We start from the raw sequence: 22894 nt of genomic DNA, 5'->3' as shown, positions 1-22894 counted from the left end.
AACAGCTTTTTTTTTTTTTTTTTTTTTTCCTGTAGATCTCTAGGTCTCTCTGATTTAACAGCCTAATAGACTGAGGTAGGTAAAATATTTCCTCAGTGACATTCATGTAGAACATGTAGGCATTTTATGAAGAGCTTAATTTTTTTATGTTCTAAGATATAAAACATGTAAACACAGGGTTTATTTAATGGGAAAAAAAGTTTTAGGCTGCAATATATGCATAAGGGTTTTGTTCATTTTATATAAACAGAAATGAAAAGAAAAAAATATTCTTTCATAATAAATAAAAACACAATGACAAAGGTTACAATTGAAGGGATTACAAATGACAGAAGCCAACATAAAAACTTTCAATATCGTACTTTTACTTTAATATGAAGACATTATTATCAAAGGAAAATACTTGAGAAACGCTTTGATAAAAATAATCTCACGCTATCTTTGAAGCGGTTTCATTTATTTTACTACCCACTGTGTTCCTTATCAGAAGGCCAAGTATAAGAAGTTTCCTAGTTTATGATTAGGAAAGAATCTGATAGATTAGAAGACTCAATTGAAGTTGGACATAATAAGTATTAAAGTATTACATGACATTAATCCTGCCATTCCATTACTCTCTCAATCATTGTGCACGGACTAATTATTCTGAAGCCAGTGTTCAGGAGAAAATAGAAACATACTTACACTGGGTTGGAGTAATCTCTTTATTGCATCAACAAGGCTAGCTCTGTACCGGTCCAGAAACAGGCTGACATTGAGAAGAGAACAGAATCCAGATTAAAATGGGTTTTCAATTCTAATGATACTAATGCAGATAAGTACAAGGCTAATTACATATGTTTACACAATGCTGTAAAAGAGAAACTGTGGTCTACATTTCTGTCCAGCTCAGCTACTTTTAAATATTAAAAAATACATAAAACCAAAGCTAACATGTCAGCTTGAAGCAGATCTTTACAGAGCTGGAATTCACAGATCACATATGCTAGCTATTGAAATACTATGATACCAGAAATCACGATCAATATTCAAAGCTAACATTTTACATGTTTTTTATACAAGATGGGGGTTGTGTTTGTGTTAGTTTTTAGAAGTATTTTCTATTGTATTTCAGGCATTACTATTACGGGTATTTTTTTCCCTTTTACTTTCACAGTTGTGGCATTAATTCATTATTATCCACTAAGCATATTTGTTCTATTTACGTATCTATCTCTATCTATTCCTATGAAGATTTACAAGCCCCTACCTCCTCTCTCCCTCCCTCAAATACTGTTCAAATACAAACAAAATGACCCGGATCATACAGAGTTGCCTCTCTCAAGAGTGAAATCCTTCATCTCCAGCATGGGTCCCGCAAGGACAGCAGCAGAGTCAATTTTCCCATGCAATGTTGCCAACATGCTCAGCCCTATTTTGGCGTGATTACCTCATGATTTGAGGGGATAATTCATTCTTCATGCCCCTCAGTACCTTAATGTATATACTAATAGTGGCAACCAGGGTGCCAATCACTCTTGACTAGATATTTGTGGACATGTAGTTACTGTGGATGAGAGTGCATTTACAATGGTTAGTGAACAACCATCGGACAGCAACCGATGCCCTTCAGCCCTTACTACCACGGGCTGCATTTATATTGGCGAGTCAGATAAGAAACTCTATCAAGCAGGCCACAAATAATGTGATTCTTTCTTCATTATTTTTCATGCTTTCTCTGTAATAAAGCTGTTTCCCAGCCTGTGTCAAGCTCAAATTCCACACTACACAGCATTTCGTCCATTCTTTATGATTCTTTTCTATATCCCCTTTTCCTTTATTCTCAAACGTCTCGTTCTGAAGCGATGGGGGTAATTTTTTGCCAAGTTTGAAGTATCTAAAAGAATATAAAGAATATATGAAACCACTGAAGAGAAAAAAAGTGGTCTGCCAACCACATGCCAGTTGTCAAGATCGGAATATGTGTGGATATTTAGGAAAGGACGCTCCACAGCTACCACGGGGAACACAGTATTACATATCATAGGGTCAAGCAGCTGTGTAAGAGCTGTGAATTTTTGCTACTTGCTGGGGGGGAGCCAGGGATAGGGGAAAGCCTATTAGAAAACTTGCCAGTGACCAAATTTCATCAGTAAAATCTGGCAGAACCTCACACTGTTGAGAAAATATGGTAGACTGGTATTCATATGGTATCCATACATTTCTTAAAGAACATTTCATATAGAAGTATCACCTTTTGAATTTCTTCTTAAGCTATAGAAGTGCTAGCTAACAATTTGTCTAATAGCCTGCCCACAAGAAAATTTAAACTGGTGCAACTGGCATGGTGGCTGCCCCTCAGCTTCGATTAATCTTACTGGAAGAACCTTATTGAAAAAATACTTGTTTAAATTTAATTCTTTGAAACAGCAGCTGATATCTCTAATGTCTCCTGGGAGTTCTAATCACATTCACCCCAGGTAAATCCCTATGCAGATAGATACCATAAGACACTACTTCACTGGGAACTTAGCCACCTGCAGAAGAGATGGAATACAGTGCATGAGTCCTCTCCCAAAAGAATCACTAAAAATAATTAATTTTCTTCAACATGAAACATTGCAAGCATGTACACATTTAAGACTTGCTGTGATCCTGTGTAGACAGAAGCACACTCCAAATGAAAAATGCACTTATAATATTTTTATTTCTGAAAGCAGTGTAGTGGAAGCACAATTTTGAGTCAGCTTACCAGTGCTAAAATTCCTTTTTCATGGACCTGCATAGCATTCTCTCTTTTTCACAATAAGATGGGGGCACAACTGCTGCTACCAATCTTGTTCCTTTACAATGAGAGAACTACAGGCCTTTGTTCGCTAGAAACTGAGTGTCTGAGAACTTAAAATGGTTACATGACCTGCCAAGAGACTAGACAACTTCAATAATGCCTTTTCTGTCCAACTCCCACTTGATATTTTGGTAGTATGGGAAGCAGACTCTTAGCCCTCTTAGCTTAGGAAACCCAGATAACCTGAGACAATTGCCCTGGCTCTGCTCCCCAGTCGTCCCTGCCCTCCAAAGGGCTTGTCCCTGGGAAAGGAGTAGGAAGGACCTACTTAAATTGAGAATAATTTCCAATTTTGTGTTTTCCAATTTGTTGCTTCGTGAGCCACACACTTTGACCAGAGAAGCCTGCTGTCTGTGCTACAGACAGGGCCAGCACAGGATTTGGCCCACGCAAGGAGATTTAGTCACACAATTTCCCTTACCAGTAGAATTTGTACGACTCAATATTACCACAAGCATACTGAAAATGTACCTGAGAGAATCCTTTCAAGCTCACAACAGCTCAGTAAAATTAATAATGTATTGTTCTAAACCATTCTCACTCAGTTCTCATACCTTAATTCACATTTGGTTTAGGTTGCCATTACTTTACTGGTTTATGTAGTAAGGATGCCATGAAAACAGCAGCTCAGGACAGGAATAGCAAGGGTTTCTCGGGTCAGCAAGGAAGTTTCAGCAGCAGAGAGGCAAAAACACAGTTTATGATTCAGCCTTTGTCTAGGCAGTGCTCTTAACCTGTGAAACCTGCATGAACAGGCAGGCAGTCTTTTCACCTCTATCTTCTTGTTTTTTGGTGTTTTTTTTTTTTTAACATTACAATTAAAACCAAAATGAAGGTTTATACCAAAACTGTACAGAAGTAACAGTAAGCAACATGGAAACAAATTAAAAAAAACAAGTAGATTCTCAGTTTGCTTCATGCTGATACCCTTTTATGTTGTGCCTCGCAACAAGGGGCATATACTTACATCTGTAGGCTTATATCTCATAGGCTATGATGTGAACTTATTTTTCTTTTTGCATACTTTGCAATTGGTAAAAGAGCTTAGTTTACAGGTGTACTTCAGACATGACTACATTCATGTAGAGCGCCTAGTGTATAGAGCCATTTATCTTTTTGTTCGCCTTCAACTACACGGCTGACATAAACTGAAAAAACCCTTACTTCCATGTCGTCAGATTCCAATGCACTAGAAAGTGTGTGCAAGAAATCAGGCTTAAAATGAATAATAAATTTAAACTGAAAAAGGACAGCATGTATTCCTGCAAAAATATTTCCTTATACTAAATGAAATACTAGCGGAGACAAAATTGACATACTTTAAGATATTTAAAGAATACTTTCAGTTCAGTTCTACATTCCTGGTGAATGCACAACTCCCCGTGACTTCAGCAAAAATCTCAGCAGTGAAAGTAATGGGGTATAGCCCACCCCCACCCCCAGCCTCTGTTGTGCATATACTTATGCATGTGCCAAACTTTAAGAATACAATCAGGCTAAGTAAAGTGGGATATTATGCATTTCCAAAGTCTTATGGGGATCTAGACCTTATACTGTCTCTACATTAAAATTATTTGTGAAAACTTCTTTCACAAGAACACGATACAAAGATTTTTCTGTTGGTTCAGTCCTACTGGCCTTGACTCTTTTATTCGACTAAAAATCTCAGCAACTTTTTTCCCAATAAAGTATATACCCTTCCGTTTAAATAATCAGAAATCTGAGGCTCTCAAGAGCTTTGGAAGGGTCTTGGTTTTGGCCTGTCCATACAGGCTTGTTACTTTTCCTCCTTTATTCATACTCACTCTTACAATTCCGGCACCTGCATGATTTTTTATCTACAACTGTAGGTCAAACAAAAGTCTAAAATTCTGGCAGCCTTAAAATCCCCCTCAAAAATATGACGTGGGAGGATATGCTTTAAAAATTCCATTATTTCAGTAGGTTTTTTTCCAGTGTATCCTTCTTCCAGGTGTGGCCTCACCAAGAATTTTTTTTTCCCTTTATTTTTATCACATAGTTGACATTTTATAAAGTTATTTTGGAACTGCTGAACCATGAAACTATTTTTATTGTCAAAATCCTGAATGGTTAAATAATGAGTAGCTTTCACAGTTTGCCTCTTATTTATTTTATAATCTAGTTGAGCTACTAAATTTAGCTGTTAACTAATAGACTGTCTGTTCTGGGAAATAACTTATTTTCCACCCCTGCACACAAGGTTTATGAAAGTCTGACTGTAAATATATGAATATAAACATATCGCTGCTTGTTGTAATCATGTACATTTTTACTTGAACCTCCATGTGGATTTGGAATATGTTTATGAATAGAGCTTGTTTTCATGTAAATGGGATCAAGCAGTACCACTGGTTAGCTATTCAGAGAATCAGACAATATCACCCTGGCTGGAAATACTTCAATAAAAATTTATCCATGTACCTAATATTTGAACTCAGATTTTTTGCTTTCTAGTTTTCTGTTCTAATCCCAGATTTTATTGACTGACAATGAGCTATATGATGGTGTTAAACTAAATGCAATCTATTCTATCTGTTTTGATCGCTGCATACTTCAGGTTTCAGCTGAGAAGCTGTAAGAAAAGATATTTTTTTTTTTCCCCCTCAATGGCAGCCCAAAAAATTCAGAGAGCAAAAATCCTGCCAACAGTTCTCAAGCCAATTCTGTATCTCGGAAGAGGAATACATGAAAATGAAAAGAAGATTCGAGTTTGATAAAGCATGGAACATTTTTTTCCCCAGCCTTTTCATGTACCAGAAAACCTAGTGTCCATAGCTAAAAGAATGATTTCTAAAAGAAACAAAGAATAAAAGGATTTTCATGTTTATTAAACTATATATATGGGCACTCGCAATAAGAAAATAGAGACAATTTGTGAATAAAAACAAGTACTTTGAACTAACCTGCACATTTCTATTTATTTTTTAGAAATCTATAAATATTTATACACTTACCTGCATCTTAAGTGCTTCAAAATAAATGTACAAAATGCAGGGATTTCAAATGCATTATGTATTTTACCTGTCATGTTTGATTCTTTGTTTCCTAAAGAAACTACACTATTTCCAAACAGACTGGGAGGAGTATTAGGCAAGAATATTACCAAAAAACCCAACTTAAGTCTCGCTCCACTCTGCCGTACGCCCCACACAAATAGGATGACATGGTGTGAGTATCAAGAATACAAGAGATGGCACAGCCAGGTTGTTTTGATATTTGTGTGAAGAACAAATTTAACTCTAAATCTCTTGGCAAGACCTTGCTTCACCCACATAATCTGGAGAACATCCATATGTGAGCCTTGTCTAAGCCTCCGAGAAGACTGCTGCCCTCCTGCTCATGTCCGCCAGCACTCTGATCTGACTTTCATACTTAATCTGATCTAATCCTGTCCAGCATTAACTTCATCTGTGCAATGAAACCTGGAGTATCCATTCTAATATTTGGTGAGGAAGGCATTTACTAAATTACTTGCTGAAATCATATGGTGTTGTTTAGCTCCTTATTTTAATCAGATGATGCATCTCTGAGGCACATTATCAGCGATTAGTTAGAAACCCTCCTCTGTCCTTTTTGGGAACAAAGAACTTTTCTGAAATTAAATGCTAAGAGAAACGAAGCACTGTTGCATTTTGTCAACAAATAGGTATTAGAAAAAGGAAAAAAACATGACTAAACACACTTTCTTCAGTGCTGCACAAAACCAGTAACTTTTCTGAAATAAGAAGAGTTTGTTTAAATAGCAAAATATCAAAGCAAAAAAAAAAAAAAAAAAAGATTAAAAAAAGAACAAAAAAAAGCTTTGGAGGAATATTTTATCAGAAGCCACTTAAAAAGAACATTGTTTAAAAAGACAATAGACAGCTTGGTACTTTCCTTTACGTTTTTCCTTTAACTATTTCTTAGCAAGGTACAGAAATCTGCTGAACTGAGCTGTCCTAGGAAGTCCCCGTTTTCAGAATTTGGTCTCTCACAATAGTTACGTGCAACAAAAAATAAATAGCTTTTTCTGTTTTGGACATTTAAAGGGTCAAGAGCAAATATTAATGAAGGAAAGACAGATTTACTTAAAGATATCTACTCTCCTAAATGAAATTTGTACATCTCTTTTTACAATGCCTCCATTTATATAATACAAATTATTAATAATGTACCATTTTTAAAGTTAGCATGTAGCAAACACAGCATGGCACAATTCTACAAATACAGTACCAGAAAACAGTTGTGTCAATAATCAAATCTATTTGCATAAATTATTAAACAATATACATATATCTACCTTTTCATAAATTAAGTGCTGTGCTTTAATTTTTTTTTACTACAAATTCTCTTACAATTAACATGTGCCTGTGCAAATAATATAAAGCCTATGTCTACAAAAAATTCCTGTCAAATTGATTTAAGAAACAGAATGTGAGAGGGGAAAAAAGGTTTTGAAAATCTTTTTTTCCTCGGAAAGATTTTCTGGGGAGCAAAAAATATATCCCTTTATATCAATAGTCAGATCTTTCCTAAGAAGTAAGCTAATTGAGCTGTTTGTGTTGATAAACTCCCTTTTCTCCAGACTGTTCCTCACTGAGCCATAATTATTTGCAATTTGCCTAAGTCGTCCATTTACTGATACGTCAAGCATGAAACAGAGGCAATTCCAGAAAATGGAAATGCTTCTCAAAATCAATCTTTGGGAAATAATGTGGTAGAAGTTACTGTGTGATAGAAGACTACCTTATAACTGTCACATGGAGATGAATATTAATTTGTTGAGGTTAAGGTGGCTTTGTGCTTCATTTGTTGACTTTGCTTAGCCATCAGCAAGCAGCACAGTACAATTACTCCAGCAAAGCTATTTTTCTAACATGAGTTTTATGATTTTTATGTACTTACCAGTCAGCACACATAACAATGTCAAAATGTCCTTCCAGTTGAGAGACATCTGTCTCATTATCCCATCGTAAAATGCTAGAGGAAAAAAAGATTTTAAAAAAAGAAAAGAAAAGAAAAAAGGACGTACATTTTTCATCTTGAGATTTTTAAAGTATTAATATTATTCTTATGTGACACAGAAGTGTTTTAAAAACTATACACTTGTTACTTTCAAAGATGAATGTAAAAATATTATTCTGTACATTTTTAAGGTTTTAAATCTCACAGCTAAAGAGCTATTTTTTATTATAACAGAAAGGCAATCCACACAGGTTCTGATGAGTGGATCACCAGCAAATATGCATTTCTGAATTAGTGGCACACGTATGGCTTCAGGTGTTTACCCCTTAACATGACTGCACGAGGAAATGAAGTCAAAGTAGCGACAATCTGAATGAAACACAAATTTGCAGAACAGATGTGAATTCATGGACCTCCTTGCATCTGGCAGGCAAGTCAGTTGTGTTTCTCATTGATGAAGTGAGCATTCACTTGGGCTGGAGGGAGGAGGAACAGGGTGAAAGAATGCCAAGCTTAACTTCAATGCCAGCTATGTTGCCTCAGGCAGGCTTAAAAAATACAGCAGTGCTGACTCTGTCAACACCTATTCTCTCATAGGTGATAAGTTATTTAATTCTAAGGTACCCAACAGTAGGCAAAAAGGCACATATGTGCAAAGTTCTTCTTTGTTTATAAATGCTGCCGATTTATGTGGCTGCCACGAAGAATTTCAGTACTTTAATCCCATTTAAAAACAGCAACCAGTATTGGAATTTACTGCATACTTAAAATATCATTACCCCGAAGATTTGAAGATGCATTTCTATTTCTAGCCTATTTTTTAAAAAGAAGAATCTATGCTTCTTTTTCATTTCCTGGTTATTTATAATACAAAGTAGATAAATATTTATGGGAAAAGCACTTGTGGGGGAAGGGTCTAATCTGATCTTGTCAGGTTGTGCATGCTTATCTCAGTTTTGTATGAGTCTTGACCAAATAGACCCTTTAGTCTTCCCGCAGCTATAATCTACTTCTGGTTAAAAGCCATCTCCATTCACATCCTACTTCTAATATTTAACGGGGGATCAGTTATAATGTGTTCATTCAGAAATGTTTCCTAAGCATATAGGAAAAAAGGAAATTTTATGCATTGGCTATACGATATGCAAAATAGGCTCGTAAACACAGAGACAGATAGATATATAGAGCCACAAAGAATTAAGGTACCACTATATGCATGTACATGTGCACAGATACAAAATTTGAGACAGAATGCTTTTAAAACATGGAAATTATGAAAGGAGAGGCCCAGTTGGTTGGGAAAGCTTTGATTATGTGGGGCTCAGTGTAACTGAACAGATCAGGACTCATTAGCCCATTTGCCCTCCTGGAATTTACTGTGACAATCCAGAGAGAGAAAAGAGTAGATTAATTTAATTTTTCCCCCTCAAATTGAAAGTATTCCAGATTTTAGAAGCCTAGGTAGCTTTGCACACTGGCACGCAGCAGGCATCCAGTAGTGGAAAGTGACAAAGGAGAGTTCTCACTCTCAGCTGCTGGCTGCCTGCTGGCTACCAGCGGCTTTTTCAACCCTGTTTCCGTGGAAACTTAGGTTAGAATGGTGAAAATTAGGTAAAGGTAAGTTTTGTGGGTTTAAAGCACGCACTCTAATACTTTAAGAATCCTGAAGCAGAACTGGAAATTGGTAGATGAACTGTGAGCCTTAAAAGGCCACCTTTGGTTCTCATTGCTACAGAAACAGAGATCTGATCAGTACCACTATAGGGATTTGAATTATGATTTTTTTAACCCATATATTTACTATACTTCACGCATGCAGTTCGGAAGGCAGCACAGGTGCCTCCTCCTGGAAAATAAAAAAAACCCTCTTTCATGTTACTGTCAGGTTCCTGCTGAGCATCCAAAATACAGCATTTTCTGTGCACACCTACTGTAGGCACAAAGGAGTTTGTGCAGGTAGGTAAAAACTCAGAAACCATAAAGCCAAGCAAAATATTAAATCAATGAGTTGCCAGGAGCATGAGCAGTGGTGCAACGTGGCATGTGTACTGCTAGGAGAACACACGTGTGCTAAGGGCCTCACATCCAGCCATAAACCTGTCTCCCTCCATTTTCCTGATCTGGCACCAGGGCTGCTCTTGGTCTCTACATCCAGTGCAGTTGCATTCCTGAAGACATCATAATTATTTAAAGGCCAATGATAAATTTACATGCAAGATTTTCAAAATTGACTTTGTCATAAATTTTCAGAAAGTATAGGAAAATCTTTATTCCTGTGGGGAAGTAACCACGTAAGCTAAAGAGAATTTTGGTAAAATAAATACCAACAGGACTCATTCTGATCTTCTCTCCCACCACATTGCTGGGAGAGATGTAACTACAAGCTGTATACATTTATCCATGCTATCTTTAGACAAGTGCAAATATGACCAGTAACTGAAGCACAGGTAGGGTACATGAAGCTCAATATTGGCTGCAACCTCCAAAACTGTTTAGGTAGCTAACTCTGGGCCACCATATCTACGCCTTTATCCATTTAATGCTGCCACAAATTTGCATGAGCTGCAATCAAACATCCACACCTGCAGAGTAGACATGCCCCCACAATATCAGAAACAATTCTGCTCAGACTCGACATCATTACATCATTATCGCTGATGTCAGAATCAGCTATTTTGAATTCTAGGGCTAATGAACCTACTGAATCAGAGTCAGGATATATACAAATACCATCAACTAGCCATACACGTTTTTGTAATCCAAACACAATTCCTGAGTTTGAAGCACTGAAAAACAAACTGACGTTGCAAAACAATTCTAAGAAGGGTAAAGATGTGTTTATGTGTACCTAGATGCATGTATCTATACGTAGTAAGGGGGTGAGGAACAATAATTTTTTCAGGGATTATTAAGGATGTGAGTCTTGGACGTAGTGGTCAGACCTGAAGGAAATACCAAAGGCACCATGAAGTAAGGGCTGATTGCATTTCCATTTAAAGAAAAGCACTGCTAGGAAACTCAGAAAAAGTGCTAGCAACAGAAATCTGAAAATCTCAGTCTTCATGAATTTTCCTTTAGAAAAAAATAGACATAAGTGTAAAAATACCAAACCACAAAAATTCTTTTAAATTGCCAGCATCATGTTGAGCACCAACACACAAAAAAAAAGCAAGCCTTATTAATACTTTCCTCTTGTTCCCTTTCCAGTGATGCTGAATTAGTGGGCATAAACCACCTTTTTCTAAAGCTACTTTTCTTCCAGCAAATAAGAAGTTTTAAAGCTATAACATTATTATGTCTTTGAGGGAAGATGCTACACTACTAACAGCTGAAATTTGAAAAACATGTTTTACTCTGTATTTCTGTCCAAGCCACACCTTCAATGCCCTTTTTTTTTTGTTAAAAAAATGCCCCAAAACAATAATAACAAAAAACCCAACATATTTAAGGCTATGTAAAGCCTACTCTTGACAATATTTTATACTGGCTTATTTAACTCGTGCAGGTTTAGTTTCTCGCAATCAAAAATAAGTTTCAGCAGAAAAGGGGATGAAAGCCACTGGAAATAGAAAACAGTTTGGGAGCTTTTTTTGGCTACAAGAACATTAAAAAAGGAAATAGGATGTGAGGAAAAAACACTGCTACACTGTTCAGGTTAAACTGCTGGTGGCTGGAACTTGGTACCCGCTAATGGCTGCTTTATGGCCTGTATCAAATGAATTTGACCAGTTTTCAGAGGAAAAGTACCCACGTCACAAACCTATTACTATAATTAGCAATCTTGATGGCAGTCCTAGCAAAAAGGACAAGGACTGAATGAGCTATGGAGAATGAACTATCCTCTCACATGCAGAGGTGGCTTTTCCAGGTCAGGGATAAAGCATACTATTGAAATAGTCTGAGAAAATATGTACTGATGTTTTAGTTTCCTAGGCTGTAAACCTTACACTGCTCTAAAGCAACAAATTCATTAAATAAAACCCCAAAACCACAGATTTCCCCTTTTAAATTTTTTTTTAATTGACAAGTAAGCCAGAAAATGTGATTAGATCAAGATAAGAAGAATTGTAATGATAAGTCAACAAAACGTTAAACTAAGAAAACAGAGACTTTAAGTACTACCAACATAGTCCCAAATATCCCCTTGTATTTCAAAGAAAAAACCCACAATAAAACAGCAAACGTTGCAGGGACAGTTAGAGCAGCTAAGGCTGCACTTCCCCTGTACAGTAACTCTAATTTATGTAGGATAGCCTGACAAATGTCGACACTCTTTTTCTTAGACTGGTAAAGTATCTTAGCAATCTACAACAAAAGACCTGATTTTACCAGGTTTTTATTTCTCATGCAAAATTCCTCATTACTATTATTATTCAACTTGTGTTATTCAATGTTTGTCTTCCTAGTGTGTCTAGGCAGGTAACTTACATGAGAAAAAACAGGTTAAGTCTCTGATTGTTAAAACTTGAAACATTTCCAAGTCCCTCTGAGATGTTCTTGTGATGAATGGCATAGGCTAGAGTAGGCTCTCAAGTTAGCAGAAAAGTAGTTGTGCAGATAAAGACAAAAAAATCAAAACTAGAAGAAAGGACAAAAGACACAAAAGCCTTACCTGCTTCGAAATGTATTAGTAGTTTGAAGATAAAAAAATCTGTCCCACTTAGCAGATTAACAGCTACCAAGAACCCCCATCTACCCACCTCTTCTTTTCATATTTTAATTTAGGCTTCAGTCTTTGAAAAGCATTATCATTGGTAAGTATACAGGTTCAGGTAAAAGGTTTTGTCTGGGAGTTTATATGACTTTTTCCATGACATTAACCAAGCAAGTTCATTAACACATTAACAAAAGGCATCATCAGGATGTTTCTCTAACCTTGATCTTTTTTTAAATTCCTCGGTTCTGTATAAAGATCAAGAAGATGGATTTTAATTTAGCAACAGAGGCAATGTGTTCACCCATCATTACAACTCTTCTGAGGAGTTTCGCAGATTTGCCTACTATCATTTCCCCATCTTTCTCATTGTATTCTCATTAGGTTGCTCTTACTTCTCCTCCTTTTTCCACTTTCTGCCTTTCTTACCTTCACTGCTTCACTTTGCTTTGTATTCTTATTCATCATCTCATTCCCTGCAGTGCATACCTGGTTTGAAGGGACCAAGGTTAAATTTTCAATCACAGGTACCCAACATCAACCATTCTCCCCTTCCTCTCATGTTTCCAAGCCATTTGAATGGGATATTTACAATTGCTGAGGACGTTGCCTTCTAACAATCACCTTGCAGGTTTTAGCAACTTCCACATCATTTACCTGCTCTTGTCAAAGTATACCAATGATTTTTCTCAGCTAGGCTCTGAATCTACACTTTATCCTTATTCTCCTGGATATTTCTTCTCTCATCAGCCCAGTGAAAACTTGCTATTCATTATAATTTTTAATTCCACTATTTTCTGGTTTTGTGGGGTTTCTTTCATTAATTGTCTCTTACCATTTTTTCAACGTGCTCTTCTATAGATTATCTTCAAACATTTCCCACATTTCTGATCGTTTCACAGTGTTCCACCTCAACCTCTTCTTCCTCTGAATTATACTTTGGAGCTATCTCATCCATAAAAGCTAAATCCAACTACCCACTTCTTTACTTCATACTGTGTATCCAGACTCGCATCTCAGTATTTTTCACAGCCTCAGTGAGTAAGAAGATCATTACCTCTAAAGTTCAACAAGGCATTGTTGTTACCACCTCTTCTTGATCCCTGTGGACACAACCATTAATGCCAGTCTGTAATCTAGACTTAGTTTAGATCTTCCTCTACATATGCATACCTCAGCTCTGTTCAGATTTTGCTTATTATCTCTGCATAGCATCTCTAAGAAGTTTCTATCTACTCACTCAGCTTGAACTCTTGACCATGTCATCATCACTTACATCATAACATCACAATACTGTTATTTCTGCTCTTGAAAAACACAGTCTTGCCCTATTAATATTTATTCAGTAGGCTGCTGCAAAGATTGTTTTTCTTGCCTACAACTGTGATCTTGTCACTTCTCTCTTCGTACTCCTCCAGGTAAGTTGCAAGTCTTTTCCAAATGCTTCACAACAATTCACTTCCCTATCGTATCTCTCATTCAGTATTGAAAGGACAAGTCTCTTCTTTAATCAGCCCTAATGTCAGTCTACATCTTCCACTTAACTTTTCAGGCAAGCACCTTTACAATTTTCTTCCACTATGTTGTCCATGAACATTCACAAACTTACTCAATTATCCTTGAAACTCTCCTTTCTAATAGCATCTACAAAAACTGAAAAGAGGCTAGGCTGCTCTTGTGCCTCCAACTCTGTCTATCATGCTCACTACAGTTATCCTTGTTATCCTTCCTTACCATACCTGTCTCTGGCCTTAGAACACAGATTCTCCAACACAAACTGCCTTTTTGCTCTGTGTTTATAACAATGCCTGGCACAACAATTCATTATGAAACCTCATCACATTAATGTGGTAATACAAAAGAAGAAAAACCACCAAACCCAACTGTGGTTCTCCTCTAACTTGAGATATTCTATAATTCTATCTAGGTTTTGCTGCCTAGGAAAAGTTCCTCTTTAAAAGTGTATGATAAAGTTATCATAGAATTATAGAATGGTTCAGGTTGGAAGGGACCTTAAAGATCATTGAGTTCCAACCCCCCTGCCATAGGCAGAGACATCTCCCACTAGACCAGGTTGCTCAAAGCCCCATTCTGTGCTTCTCTTACTCCTTATTCTGAGAACATGTTTTCTCTTTCTTACATATTTTGCTAAAGTTTAGATGGCAACATTACAGTTTTGTCTTCAAAATAACAGTCCTAACACTTACACGTTTGCTGCATATCAAAAGCTCCTAAATTTTTTGGACATAATAAATACACTGCATATAAATATAACTGCAGAATAAAGTTTTCAATTTTTTCAGTTTTGTAGATACAATACAGCCCCACATTCAGCACAAGTGTGGCTACTTTTTTAAAAGAAGTAAGAATACCTTGTATAAAAATGCTATTAATAAAAGAATACCACTGTTGTTTGTGAATTTGCCTTTTTGCATCCCTCCTCTACATCAATACATTCTAAATAAGTCTTTACTTAGGAGATTGACTACTTTTAGCAAGGTTCATGTAGTACATTATGCGCAAAATGGATGGTCCTCACATTCTAATTCAGACTGATATGGTATAAAAAAACCCCATAATTTCAAAATGTAAGACAGCACAAGCACATGTGGCAGAGCTGTACTGGTAGGATCAGTGAATGAAAGCTGTGCAAAAGTTCGTAAAAAAAAAAAAAGAATGTGAAGTGAACCAAGCAGGTCCAGAAGGACTGAATGGGGGGGAAAATAAAAACAGCAGAGAAGCTGTAATTCATAGGTTCTTAAATTCTGAGGGCAGAAGAGACCATAATATAAAGCCAAGATTTCAAATTTCTATATCAAGCCTGCATATCTCAGAACATTAATACATGTTTCAGAAAGATATCCAACTTGATTTAAACACATGCACAGCTTAAGAAACCACCACTTCCCCCATGGAAAGATGTTCTAATGTATTATCATTCTCTCTGTCAAATCTCATTTTTTTCTAGACTGAATTTGTCTAGCTTCAATTTCTACATTGTTAGGTACTTGTAAGCTAGATTAAAGAGTGATCTTCTATTAAAGATTTTTTTCCCCACACGAGACTTTCAGATCAAAATCAATTCATTTCTTAACAATCAAGTAATTTATTTGACAAGTGAAGTAAACAGAGCTCTTTAACTCTCTCATTTCCAGACCCTGATTCAATCTCTTGCCTCTTTCCTAAACTCCATTCATTTTCAGTTCCTTGGTTAACATTTGAATAACTGAATATCAACGGAATATTAATGAAATAAACATAGGTAACACTGTGAGCATCATTTTGTCAAAATTTAAAGTTTTCCCCGACTTTTCTGTGTCTGTGGCAAAGATGAGCTGAGAGCGCCCGTGAAGAAGAGAGCCTACTCAAAGTGTGTAAAATGTACTTGATGACTGTCTATTAAAGTAGACCCAAGGTAGACAAGGAAGGGTAGACAAGGGTACAATGGCAACAACATGAACCAACAGTGTAAAAGTTGGCTAAAAAGATGGATACACAGAAGACCATAGGAATAAAACAAATAACCTTCGACTCTAACCTCTCATGGACATTTTCTTTTAAAGCTCTGGGAAGACAGATGTAAGTTTTCTCATATAAGCAGTCTCCACCTAGTTTTTCTGTCCAGTCCAATACAGTATGAGAGGAATAGCTTCACCAAAATAATGTTTTTTAAGCTAACAGGAAACCATTATAAAATATCCAAGGATTTGAGCCAGAATTATTTAAAATAATGTGATGCTATACTTTTAGCTAGCACCTAGCTTTTGTCCCTGTTCTTCTAAACACATAGAAATTTCTCTACAAAACTTTCTAGCTTTTCAATTTTTTCTCTTTATACATTTTCATCTGGTCACATAAAGAAGACACACAAAACTACAATGCAATTTAAAATAAATTGCAACTTTATCAAGTCAACATATCTGGGTGACATACACAAATAAGAGAGGCCTGGAATTGGTGAAAGTCAGCTGGTATGGCCAAATAGTAAAGAAACAAGATGTCATTCCTACAGAAGTTGAAATGAATGAATGTTGAAGTTGAATGAACCCAAATGAAGAAAGGATCACAAACTGGAAAATTAAATACAATAATAGAATTAGGCAGGCCAAAAATGAGTGTACTCTTTCTTTTGTTCTTAATCTTCCTGCCAGCTGATAATCAGGACATAGAATGAGCACTCACAGAGGATATCAACATTTCAGAGAGGTGAAATTAATTTCTTTGCATCAGTGTTCACTCTAGAAGAAACTGAAGACAATTTCATCACAGAGGCCTTTTTTGATATGTCTTCTGTAAAAGGAAGTCCTGCTTTATAAATCTTGAGCTTTTCAAAGTATTTAGATAAGGGTGATCTGGGTAACACAGGCTGCTTCTGATTGAAAAAGGCTATTGACAAAGACCCTCACCAAAAACATTTAAGGAAAGTAGACAGCCACTGGAGAAGAGTCCTGGCATGGCTAAATAACGTAACAGAAGATAGGGACCAGGGTAGCAGTAAATGGAGATAATCAACAGAGTTCCCCTGGGACGTGCTCTATTCAACATTTTTACAAGAGATGAGCACTGAGGTAGTAAAGTTTGCTGATGCTAAGAAGTTATTCAAGATAGTAAGGAAAAGAGCAGACTGAAGAACTGTAGAAGGATGAAATAGTAATTGGACAATAAAATGAGAGATTAAATTCAGTGTAGATAAATGCAAAAAGCACAAGAGGAAAAAGAATTCTGGCTTCATAAGAAAAGGAAGGTCCCTGAAGTGACCATTACTGAAAAGCCCCTGATGTTGTGACAGACAGTGTCAAGAAAATATCAGCTCAGTGCTCAACTGCAGTCAAAAAACCAAATCACTGTTACGTGATTTCAGAAGAGGAACAGAAAGAATAATTATTCCCCTACGCGTATCTATCATTTACGCACACTTTGAATGCAGTACTCTCACCCTCATCTGAAAAGGAGCAGATTGAAACTGGAAAAGATAGAGAGAAGGGCAAGTATGATCAGAGTATACAGTTTCCACCTGAGTTGAGTTTTCTGTCATAGAGAGCTACAAATTCACAACCAACATGAACAGACAGACTGTTCATTGTTTCTTCCCACACGTACATAAAGTCATCAAATGAAGACAGCAGTAACCAGGAGCTTTTTCTTTTTAACCAAGGAGCAGGAAATGTTCCTTTTGGTAGCTTTCTCCTTGCCAATAGATGCTGTGCATGCAAAGGTGTTACTGGGGAGACTGGAAAAGTAATTGGAGGAAAGGGATTCCTTTAGGGTTGCTAAGTTGATAAACACAACAAGTTCAATAAGTATGCCTTCAAAAAGTTTGAAATTAGCAACATTCATGTCAATTTGAAGAATGAAAACATAGTGGGAGTCTTTACTGAAGCTGTCCCACATTGATGGAACCTGTTACATGACCAGTTGAAATCAGGAAGGTTAGAAAGACAGCATATTTGAGGAACACTGTAGTTAAGTAAAATATTCATGTGTTGGCAGTTACAGAGAAAGAAATAATTAATGTAAGAATGGAATCAGGACTACATAGTTCAGTACTCTGTCATTGAGACCTCATCCTACTATTATACCGAACACCATTTAGTCTTTAGAAAGGCTTTTCTTCTTTTTAGTTTTAATTCTTGAAGCTTGTAAATTCATTGCATTTGTAAGGAACACTAAAATCTCAAATAACAGATTCTAACTTATTTGTTAACCTTTAAGGAGAAGGAATTGTCACTTTTGGTAACCTGGCCATATACGTTGACTACAGAATGAACAAAAAGTACCTGATATATTATTACTAATCAAATCAAAGGCTGCACTGCACTGTAAGCATTTCTCTCACTGACAATGTTGTATATACTTGGTTGTGCTCTTATGCGGAATATAATCTCTCTGAGGCAACTCTTAGCAAAACAACACACTTGTTCACACCTAAAACTCCCAGATTCTGTATCAGCAATAAGTATACAAATTTTGTTCTTAACAGATTTGGTCTTCTCAGACAAGGGAACCTGATGGAAAAACAAATTTACTCGCAGATAAGACAAACAGTCTGTTAACCTTTAGAATATACTGCAAGTCTTCCTCTTAGATAAAGCTTTTCCAACATGACATTTGTAATAACAATTTTTCAAAATTCTACAAACCAAACTCCTGCTTCAAAAAGATTTCCACATTAAAATAAAGAGAAGAAAAAGACCTGAGATTCCATGACTGCTATAGCACATTTAATCATTGCCGAGCATCTTCAAAACAATAATATGATGCATGTCAAACTAATAACAGCTGATGGTACAAAGACAGTTACCAGGATAACTCATATGCTAAGTCATGGGGTAAACTTCAAAGTGATTCACGGACAATTTTTGAACTTCAAAAAAAAAAAAAAAAAAAAAAAAAATCATCAAACTCATACACGGTATTAATAATTCACCTTAGTATGGCAAGTCATTATTAGTAACTTGGTGGCATTACTGTACCTATTTCCAGTAAACATAAGCAAAGAATTCTGAACATATCCAAGGAAGCTAAAAATAAACATAGAATTGTATATCTGCTGCTGAAGTAAACTGTTTACTGAATATCTATTATTACATTATAACACATAGTATGACAAACTGCCAGTTTGGCTTACATTGCTGTACTTTTAAACAATAATCAAGAGTTGGCAGAGAGATAAGTGCTCATTTACAGAATTTTGTTTAAATCTAAATAAATAAATGTATGGCAGCCTGTCCTAATCTAACTTCTCTTGGTTAATACTGGATGGCTCCTTTTTGCACCATGCATTTTTTGGCATATTTTCCAAGTCTAGACTTAAATGTCAGGAACAGTCACAAACTGACTCTCATATTGATAATTTCTACTCCATGTGAAAGGAAAAGAGTACAAGATCCCAAAGTGAGATGAAGGTGCAGTGAAAAGGGTCTATTCTGAATTGTCTTTTTTTGTGGAAAAAATCTTGTAACTTTGCACTGGACACTGTGCAAAGTTACAAGACTGGACACTGTTTAAATGATACGTTAGAGTGAGGAACATGCCTTCTCCAAATTAAATTATTGTTGCAGTAAGACACTTAAATACATCACTATCTTAATTGGCCTGCAAGCTCTGATAAATACAAAAGAAGCCATCAAATTTCACTTTGCATGCCAGTGTTGCATTCTTCCTTACAAAACACTACATTTTCTTGTGGGATTTTTCCCCCTCCCATTGTCATTATAAAACTAAGGTTTTCAGTTGTAGGAAAAGTGAATCAGGATTATGGTAATATTTCAGATTTTACACCAGCCTTTTAGTTTCTTCAAGGTCTTGAAAAGTGATCAAATAACTTTGTTACTGCCCTCATTGCATGTCATTATTGAATCTGAAGGACTGATCCATCAATTAACAATTCTCAAATAACTAACCAAAGCATAACCTTAATTTTGACAGAAGAAATAAATTATTTATGTACATTATATAGAGAAATGCAAGATGATAATTATTTTTGGAATTAGAGTAATTTGAATACTTAGTTTATAAAACTTTACACTGTTACAATAAATATGCAAAAGTCTTAGGAATATAGAACTAAAAGTCAAAGTATGTTTTTATTATAATGAGCCTCCTGTTTTGATATAATACTTCACTTTTTTGTAATTTCATTCTTTTATTTATGCAAATAAGGCCCCAAATGCTATTGCACTCAAGAAGTTAAACACTTGACATTTTTACTCCTTAAAAAGCAACTTTTTATGACGTCTAGATATGTTTATTAATTAGTGATTATTAACACTCAGTAAACAACATCATGTCTTGTAAAAACACAATCTTTCTTCACAGCATGAGGCTGAAATCTATTATTCACTGATTCCATATGCTGAAATACACTCAAATGATCACAAATGACCTTAAGCATTAGATAAATGTAAATGAGGACATGGTAGAAAATGCGCTTTTGATTGATATCTAAAAGACCAGGTTTGAAGTCCTGACAAGGGATGAAATCTGAAATCTCATACAAAGTAGATAGCAATTGGAAATCTACAAAGTCTAAGCTCTTGGATGGATGTACTACACAGCCTCTCCTCAGCAGGGCTGAGTGTCTCAGCCTGCTCACAAGAAGCGTTCGGCACATGGAACCTGAAAGACCATTCCTGGGGCCCATGTGGTCTTTGTTTATGTGGCAGGCACTTATTAGGATCCAGAGATATATCTCTAAGTTATATGCATGCACATCCTAATGAAGACAGAATTTTTCTAACCCTAAGTGCTCACTTAAAAGAACTTCTCTGCACAGAATGGCTACATAAGCATAGGGATAAATGATGTGAACGATAGCCATAAAAATCGTATGGGTTTAACCCTCTATGTTCATAAGCTTATTCTGCTGTAACAGCTTGCCTTTCTCAGCCTGTTTTGTCACTTTGAGAAGGACTAAGAGCCCTTCTGGAATGAGAATCATCAAAAAGAAAAAGAAGATTTAGACCTACAAATAAGAGTGCTCTATTTGCTCTTAGGCAGCCATCTCTAGAGCACATTCTAATTCTTAACCCTACACCACGAATGTAAAGTACTTTACAATTTACTTTTAAAATAACAACTAGAGATAGACATCAATTTTTCAGCTGCTTCCAGTCCCCCAGTGTACCTGGAGATGCCTCAACGAAATAGATAAACAGGTAACCTCAGTGGCACCACCTATTACAGGGTGGGTCAGTAAGGGCTCTGAAGATGACCTGAAACCAAATTCTCTGAACCCCGACAATGCTCACCCTCCAGAGCACGCCATCGGAGACAACAGAGCTGATGCACTATGAGAGAAGTGGTGGGGTCGCCCTGCACATTAGGACACAGTCAATGAGAGAAGGGCCCCAGCACACTGTGCCTGGCGTCCATGCTCCCCATCTGTCCTTGCAGTGACACCACCACCCTGACTGCACAGACAGGATGACCAAAAAACCTCCCCTGGATGCTCCGACACCTACTTCAGGCAAATGGGCTTTGTTGCCACCTTGAATTCTCAGAGCTATTTACAATTAAACCTGCCAGTGATTTAAGTACATTCATTCCAAGCCTCATATTCAGTACAACCGGTAACGTTGGCTCTGAAGCAGTCAAATTTCAACCATGCAATAAACTGCAGCTTCAACAGACAGTATATGTTAAAAAAAATAAAAAGGAGAGGTTCTGTCGCCAAGATTAATCACATGGCATTTGCTAAGTTAGAAAGCAATTAAAATTTTTTTAAAATACTTCCAAATTTCTGTCTTGCGTCATTTACATACCTATATTATATATACATCTGTGTCGGCGTCAGTAATATAGGTCACACTTTCACATACATTTCACATTTACATTACATACACAATTACATGCAAGAATCAGTAAGACAGTTTAGTGGAATCTTACCAGCTTGACACTTTCTGAGCCTTAAATACTCCTGCATCTTGGTTTCTTCTGATGATCTCACTTACATCTGTAGTGTATTTGTTAAGAATTAGTCACAAAACTAGTGCAGTAACAAAAATAATAAAAAATATTTTTCCATTGCTAATACCTTCATAATGTCTTTTATCTGTTTGATATTCTTTAACCTGTGCTGACTCAGTCTTTTTCCAGAAGCCTAAAGTTTACATTGCTACTCCAGCATGTCAGCCATATATCTATCTATGCAGCAACTTGCTCTTACTGCCTACCTATATTTACCGTTTCATTTAAGGAATTGCTATAGAGGGAACTGAAAAAAGACTTCCTTACCTTATCTACTTTTAAAGGCAACTATTGTTTATGAATACAAGAATTACAACCACAGTGTACAACCACAGAATTACAACCACAGAAATTTTTTAGCACAGTCACTTAACGTCCAGTTTAGTTAGTGCTGCTTTTGACTGGTATCACTAAATCACAGTGCTGAGATTTTGGAGGCTTACAGGTTTTGAGTACCTGCCACAAGACAAATACCTTTGTTCCTAGCTCCTTCTGGGTGAAATCCAGCATTCAGTGGAGCTCCTTTACCTACAGCCAAGGGAGTTTCTAGTCCATTTGCTTTCTTGAGAATGGCTTGGAACCACCATAAAAGATAGTACAAGGCAATAAATACCTTTTCTTCCCCATAAGCACCGCAACAGTGCCCCAAGCCTCGCGTCTCAATGCTTTAGCCTCATCTCTCAGCTTCTTTCAGTTTGGAAGATCAGGCCACAAATTTGGGCAGCCATTCAGGCAGGCCAAAGCCCGGGATGTCATGAAAAGTTTCAAGCGAAACTGTGCCCAGTCATCTATGCCTAGAAAGATAATCCTCATAAATCAATCATTTGTGGTTAGTGAGAAGCTGTTGGAAGGAAAAGGTGTAGCAATTAACCGAAACTATAAGAATAGTAAATGTCACCCAGTGTGAACCCACACATATTTGAACAATTCACTCTCAAGTATAAAAAATTATCTTAAAGAGACAATTTTGGTAAAGATGT

At 36.4% G+C, this 22894-nt stretch overlaps 1 protein-coding gene across 1 annotated transcript in view; it reads right to left on the bottom strand.

The window, feature by feature from the left end:
* CAMKMT (calmodulin-lysine N-methyltransferase) overlaps positions 1–22894 on the bottom strand; it is a 221205-nt gene that overhangs the window by 14720 nt on the left and 183591 nt on the right. Inside the window, exons 8-10 of the mRNA XM_014951053.1 lie at positions 21834–21900; positions 7733–7807; positions 685–748 (exon numbers count right to left, since the gene is read on the bottom strand). Coding sequence (XP_014806539.1) covers positions 685–748; positions 7733–7807; positions 21834–21900 — 206 coding nt within the window. The remainder of the gene's footprint in view (positions 1–684; positions 749–7732; positions 7808–21833; positions 21901–22894) is intronic.

The sequence above is a fragment of the Calidris pugnax genome, unplaced genomic scaffold (genome assembly GCF_001431845.1).
Source record: "Calidris pugnax isolate Ruff unplaced genomic scaffold, ASM143184v1 scaffold24, whole genome shotgun sequence".
In the NCBI taxonomy this organism is placed as follows: domain Eukaryota; kingdom Metazoa; phylum Chordata; class Aves; order Charadriiformes; family Scolopacidae; genus Calidris; species Calidris pugnax.
Note: the sequence above shows the minus strand (reverse complement) of the source record. Positions and strands in the feature narration are given on the sequence as shown.